Source organism: Plodia interpunctella, chromosome 1 (assembly GCF_027563975.2).
Source record: "Plodia interpunctella isolate USDA-ARS_2022_Savannah chromosome 1, ilPloInte3.2, whole genome shotgun sequence".
NCBI lineage: Eukaryota > Metazoa > Arthropoda > Insecta > Lepidoptera > Pyralidae > Plodia > Plodia interpunctella.
In genome coordinates this window covers 2,850,995-2,857,997 of record NC_071294.1, presented here as the reverse complement: position 1 = coordinate 2,857,997, position 7,003 = coordinate 2,850,995, and the positions used below count along the sequence as shown (strand labels likewise).

Sequence of the window (7,003 nt, the reverse complement as noted above, 5' to 3'; positions counted from 1 at the left end):
TATATTTCGCGGACATTTCAACAGGGCTTACACCGCGGTCACCACATGTTTTGTACAGTTTCTGCGTGTTTGTTACATTATTGACATTGACAAAATTTGTATGGAAACTGAACAGCGTCTGTATTAATTTACCATATTATAAAATTTAACATTGCGTTGACGGTACGATTGCGTTTTCACAAATCAAATTTTCGTTTTAGTCACACTGTTGGAAAAACAAATTATATTTATTTTCCCATTGCTAGACAATGGGAGTTTCGGAGCCTGGTTCGTCTTCCACCCCTGACCTTCCACCCATGGATCCGGAGCATCCCAGCAGTTTAGACGAGGAAGATCTTCCTCGCAGGAAGCAGAGAAGATACCGCACAACCTTCACCAGCTACCAGCTTGATGAACTGGAGAAGTCTTTCGGCAGGACGCATTATCCTGACGTTTTCACCAGGTGCGTAAAAAATATTTTTACAAGCTTTTTTATTTAGTTTCACCTGTCCCGATGTAATCAAATCTTGCAAGTTAAAACTCACCTACTTGTCCTGCTGCGTTGAAATTTTCCATGTAGCTTCAGTTTCTATGACAATGCATTATTATTATCAGCATCTGCAACGAATCAATCTGGTCACGATTAGCATGACCAGATGGTGCGCCCAGGCTCCCAACTAGGGTATTCCACAACGTTTTTCTGGACAGACGAGATTTTTTTAAAATTATTAATATTATATAGTTGCTCTATATATTTTTGTACCTAGAAAATAATAATAAAGAAAATATGCTTGATTTATATATTTTTTTTTGTTACAGAGAAGAATTGGCACTCAAAATTGGATTAACAGAAGCTAGAATACAAGTAAGAGACAATATTTTATACATCATTTATTTGTAACATTTAGCGGTCTGTATCCCATACTTGCTTCTGCTCTTGCGCTGGTTTTGGTACAACCATTATTTTACATTTTTTTAATATTACAAAATAAAGTCCTCTGTCATGTCTGTCTGTTGCAATATTATGCGATTTATAGTACAATTTATTATGTTTTACCCGAGCGAAGCCGGTACGCGCCGCTAGTGTTTTATATATCTGGCTTGATCAATAATGTGAAAAATCAGTAAATTTTATTTCATATCAAATATATCAACAAACTAGCTAATTACAGTGGTCGTATATTAGTATAAGGGAAAATAAAATTTAAAAAAATAAGGCCTAACATACACGCGGTAACAGCGACGTGTCGCGCCAGAGCTAAGGCCCCCCGCAGACGCGCGCTATGACGTCACATCTCACCGCGAACTGCGCTGTGGGTGAAATCGCCCTATTAACACATTCCAACACATCGCTACGGTATATTGATGTTGTTGATGTTGGTATGATCACACTTTTTAATTACGATTCCCAAGGGTATCACGAGCTTAATTTTCTAGTATTAAAATTATGTAGTTGTGACGTACGAATGCAGTAGGTATCGATTTGTGTGTGAAATATTCGAGTATGCGCGGTATCGGTGGACTATATCTCGGAAATTCCATTCTTTTTTCAGACATGTTTCGATGAGAATATATAAAGGACATTTTTGACTATTTTCAAAGGAAGAAATTGATTATCAGAATTTCTCAGTGGCACATCACTAATTACACTTTCAAGTCTAAAGCAGTTAGCCATTTAATGATACGGATATCATTGAATGGCTAACTGCTTTAATAGAGTACTAGAGAAAACAGACTCCAAAACAAAAAAATATATATACAAGTAGACATATCAGACTTATTAGGTACAAGGTTAAAATTTTTTCGATCCAAATTTATAAACTGATGGTTTTGATTTTTTTTTGTACGGAACCCTCAACAAACATCTTTAGCTTAGTCATACATTTTAAAACCACAGTAAATTGCTAATTCAAAAAACAAGTTTACGTTTTAATTTCATTATTAATCTGTCATACCTGCTAAGATTAAAACGATTAGTTTCTGTCACCGCACGTCAAATTATGGTCACCCTAGTAAAGTGAGGGTCCATACGCGAGTACCCGTATTGGTTTAACTACTTTAATGAATACTTCATCATTGTCGGGCTAGTAAGTGGATGGTTTCATTTATGTCCCAGCAAAATTGCATTTAAGGCTCGCGGAAATTACAATAAAATTTTAGCATTTATTGCAATGCAATAAAGCTTATTTAATAGTGAAATATTTTTCATTATGGGTGGCTTCATGTACGTAATATAGGTTTAGTGTTAAACATTTTTGTGTTTATCATCAATAATTACACATTAAAATACTCAATTCAGAATAATAATTAAGGATTAAAATGTGACGTGGCATCTTATATCTTATATTCATCAATATCTTAATGAATTTTTTTTAGTTTAATTAAACACGTTCACAGTTTTATGTATCAAGTCGTTAAATTTGAAACTTAACTGTATGTCTATATATTTTTGTGCTTTTAACTAAAATACGGACACGTGTAAGATACAAGAACTCGTAAAAATGAATTACGATTAACTTTATGATGCGTGCAGTTAAAATTTTAATACTTATAATATGCTGTAACCGTCTTCTCACTAGTCAAGTAGAGTAGGTACACTGCGCAGCAAATAAAACTTTAAAATAAACTTTATCCCTTTGCAATAAGGCAAATAAATGTCGATATGACATAATCAGGCGTTCATGTATCTAGTTATGTTAATTTTCTTCATATTTAATCAAAAATATGTACAACAATAGGCATATTTTTCACGTCTACAATATTTCATCTAGACTGGGCTAAAAGTTAAAAAGAAATCATGTGAATTAGGTTCGATTGCAGACAATTTTAACGTTAACAATAACCTACGCAGAAAAAAATACAATAATAAAAGTAAAGTACCCCATTTTATCTAAATGACGGCTGCGCGCAGGTTAAAATTAACATCAAAGTAGACTGGTACAATCCACCCTTAGTGTATTCACTTAAATAACTAAATTCCAATATTTTATATTAAATCACAGGTTATATTAATTTCTAAGTCTCAGCTATTATTTTATGCGTTTATTATTTCGTTTTATGTCGTAGAATAAAAGTGTTTTTTTTAATATATATTTTTTCATACTTTACCAAATATTACGAAGTCACCATTCGTTCATAGCCTTCCACTTTTCCCATATGTATCATACACTAAATGCGTCATTATAGGCTTATTTTTTAGTACGATAACGTAGAGTAAAAAAATATATAAAGACTAGTAGCAGTCTTAAACTCACACTGCATTAAATTTATCAATGCACGTCAATTAAACCAGATATGGTCGTTATTAGTGATAGATCACGCGATATAGGTTTATTGAGTAAAATGTCAAGATGAATAATTCATTTTCTACCATTACTGTGGCAGTAGGATTACGTTATTAATTAGATAGCACATTAAAAAATCTATATTAGGATGTTATTAATTAATTGCAATGATTTACTCGTAAAGTTCATGTTTAGAATGATTTAATACATCAATGAATTGTAAGTAGATGACAATGATAAAAGCATTCACCACAGACAGTGAGTTGAACCATCGAGTTTAACGTTGATTTTAAGAGGCGCGCCGCTTACGTTTAGACAAAATGGCGTGCTTTGCGTTTATCTGCGCACGTTAAAGTTAACGGTGCAACCTACCCTAAGTTAACCTATAGCAGATTTATTTTTCTATGTAACTTGGTTTAGCTGTTGTAATTTCCGGCATACACAGACACGCGTATGAATTTGGCTTAGGTTATTTAATGAAGCGGATAAAGTTAATTCTGAATCATGAGTGTACAACCAGCAGCCATCTCAGATCATAATTAGACCTTTATAAATCTTTATTATCATGAATGTAATCTCAGTTCTTATTGAGTCGACAATGGCATTCAAATTTGTGAGGACCAATACCTCATCACTGCCATTGCACAAGCATTGCCCGTGGCGTTGTAGTGGTCTGTGATTGTGCAGTTGGAGGGGCACGCAGGGCAACACATAAGATGGTACACAGTCTCTGAACCGGCACACGACCAATACATAAATAAATTGCCAGCGGTCGGCGGTGGTGGTTTAATGATTAAGATCGCGTGTGGATCGAAATTTCCCAGGTTCGAGTCATACTCATGCCAAATAAGTTTGTATACCAATCTGTCTCATGTATAGTAGTTTTCATAAACAACCACCTGCTTCCGGTGAAGGAAAACATCGTGAGGAAACCTGCACTACCTACCTGATAATTGACATGTGTGAAATGGAGAAGGCAAACCACTCAATTAATAGTGGCAACAAAGTTTTCATGTGTGTTTCAATCCACGTAATGAAGGCGACCCTCAGCCATGAGGGCCATCATCATCTGTACAAATTTTTGCCGCGCTGGGAATCGAACTCGTGGTGAACACTATGCCTCCGTGGCATCAAACTGTGTCAACAAATCTAATCACATCTCACTAATTTAAATTCTTATATTCTTAAAAAAGTATTTCTATTGTCAAAAGGTATGGTTCCAAAACCGTCGTGCGAAATGGCGTAAACAAGAAAAGGTGGGGCCCCACGCGCATCCTTACAGCGGGTACCTCGGCGGCGGGCAGCCGCTGCCGACCTCCGCCACGCTGCCCGCGCCGCACCCGCTCTCGCAACTCGGCTTCGGCTTGAGGAAGCCTTTTGACAACGCTTTAGCCTCTTTCCGGTGAGTTTTGTTCTTCATCTTCTTCTTTGCCTGGAAAATTTACAAAAACTTTATTGGATTCTAAATATTTTCTTGCCAGATTAACTATTGTGTACTGTAACTTTAAGTAATCGAATTTGTAAAGAAAATTATTTTTATCGATTCCATTATGCATATTTATGATACATTTTGTTCACAGGTACGCCAACGCACCGCTATTTGGCGCACAGTACCTACCTCCGCTCCCGCGTCCTCCACTATTTGGCGCACCGCTATACGCCACGTCGCCCGCTCACTTCCACTCGCTGTTCGCCAACCTGACCGCACCCGAACCCCCCAGGCTGTCCCCTGAACACCCTCGCCTCTCCCCGGAAACCTCCCGGTCCCCTGCTCCATCCATTTCACCCCCTATCTCCCCTGGCAGTGAGACTTTACCCCCTCAAGACGATGTGAGATCATCAAGCATTGCAGCATTAAGAATGGCTGCGAGAGAACACGAATTAAGGCTCGAGTTATTAAGACAACGAGCAGATTTAATTTGTCAATAGTAATGATTATAATATAATTTAGCAGTTCAATAGTGATTTCATAATGGTTCCTACACAGTATTGGCAAACTCAGACAGATGTCTTCACAATTGCGTAGTTTGTATGAGAACTTTTTACTACCGCAATGAAAAACCAGTAATGTAACCCGAAAAACGCCGAGTTCGGTGAACTGTACGCCGATAGTGTGTAGCCGGCATTAAAATAGTTTTATCCATAACTTATATTTAGCATAGTTTTTTTATCCTTTCAATTTTGTTATTTCAACTATTTTTTGTGAGTAATCTTCTGGTTCTAATACAAATATTTAATGGTGTAAATATTATCTAAGAGATATTTAGTTAATTCTAAATATCTCTCTAGTAGAATAAGCGAATGGTGAAAATTATCAATTATTTTATTATTTATAAAAGAAGATTAAGTAGCAAAGAAAAACAATATATTGAACCTTGAAATACATACCGTCCAGTATATTATAGTATTAAGTTATTTTCCAAATAAGAATATAAATAAAGTTATTTTTCATTTAAATAGCATTTGATTTTATCAATCTCCACCGAAATTGGTCCAAATACAACTTGAAACAAGAGAAATAGATTTACTTAACTACTTTTAAACTTTCGCGTTGCGTAATTACATATGAAACGACAGGTATGTGCGTGTAATATATGTCGTTTAATATTTAATGAGAAACGGATTTGACCTACAAACAGAACAAAACAAACTACTACTCAACACAGAGTTGCACAGTTAAATTTGAGATTGATTTTAATAAATTGGCGTACTTTGCGTTTTTCTGCGCACGTTTAAGTTAACGTCAAAGTTGACGGTTGACCCACCCATGAAATGAAAATCAAAACGGATCAATGGATAATTTCGTGTTTGACACTTGATCATCTCCTTGTAGACTCATAGTACAGTCAACACATCAAGCTATCTTGAACCTCTATGGTGCGGTAATAGCGGCGAGTTTGCAATGAATTTTGGTAGGTTGATGTGCTGTTTACTGTACAACACGTTTACTGGTTGATGTGGACAATAACAATAAAGAAAATAATTAAACAGATTGAATTAGCCTCAAAGTAAATTACTATACATACATTTAAGTAAACAGAAATCTCGTGACTTGTGTTAAGGAACGATACTATAGGTACGATAATAATAATAATTAATATTATGACATAATTATTTATTTATTTTAATTTACAGACAATTATAACATGTTTAAAGTTCTATATCCAAGATCTAGGTCAATTTGAAAATGATCATTTTGCATCCCGACCTGACCGGGTATCGAACCCGGGACCTCCAGTGTAGCTGTCCGGCGTGATGACCATTAGGTTAGAGAGGTCATCGGTGCAATATTATAGCGTCAATTATATTTATATTTAATAAATATTCGTCTCCACACCCGACGAAACCCGATGACTCACGACAATCACACATAATCAACGGCAATTTGCTCACCAAGGCTTAGTGAAGGGATGGCTCTGTTTATGTGTACGTGCCTAATTACGTGTGACCTCAGGCCGAATCTGCGGTCGGGCGCCCTGGATTTGTGTCTAAATTAGCTGTTGCCCGCGACTCCGCCCGCGGCGATAAGTGGCCTATGTCACTCTCGACTTTTCCAATTATATTCACATCCACAAAAAAAAATCACTTACTTAATTCATAGCTCCGTTTTGACGTGAGTTGAAGTAGGACAAACAAGAACATTTTTCATATTTATAATAATATAATGGTACACTACCAATTGCCCGCGGCTCCACACCAAAAATCACCTCGAACCAACGCTATATTTTTACGTCAAACCT

At 36.1% G+C, this 7,003-nt stretch overlaps 1 protein-coding gene across 1 annotated transcript; it reads left to right on the top strand.

The window, feature by feature from the left end:
- Nucleotides 1–219: 219 nt before the first annotated feature.
- Nucleotides 220–5,685, top strand: LOC128669560 (homeobox protein aristaless-like). The gene is made up of 4 exons (XM_053744469.1): nucleotides 220–442; nucleotides 799–844; nucleotides 4,475–4,665; nucleotides 4,844–5,685. The coding sequence occupies exons 1-4, from the start codon at nucleotides 249–251 to the stop codon at nucleotides 5,190–5,192; spliced, it is 780 nt and encodes a 259-aa protein (XP_053600444.1). The 5' UTR covers nucleotides 220–248; the 3' UTR covers nucleotides 5,193–5,685.
- Nucleotides 5,686–7,003: the final 1,318 nt, after the last annotated feature.

What these genes read in the sequence shown, in the direction of transcription:
- LOC128669560 (XM_053744469.1), top strand. Translation starts at nt 249, where the DNA reads ATGGGAGTTTCGGAGCCTGGTTCGTCTTCCACCCCTGACCTTCCACCC. An exon ending in TAACAGAAGCTAGAATACAA is followed by an intron (nt 845 to 4,474) that starts GTAAGAGACAAT and finishes TATTGTCAAAAG; the next exon opens with GTATGGTTCCAAAACCGTCG. An exon ending in AACGCTTTAGCCTCTTTCCG is followed by an intron (nt 4,666 to 4,843) that starts GTGAGTTTTGTT and finishes TTTTGTTCACAG; the next exon opens with GTACGCCAACGCACCGCTAT.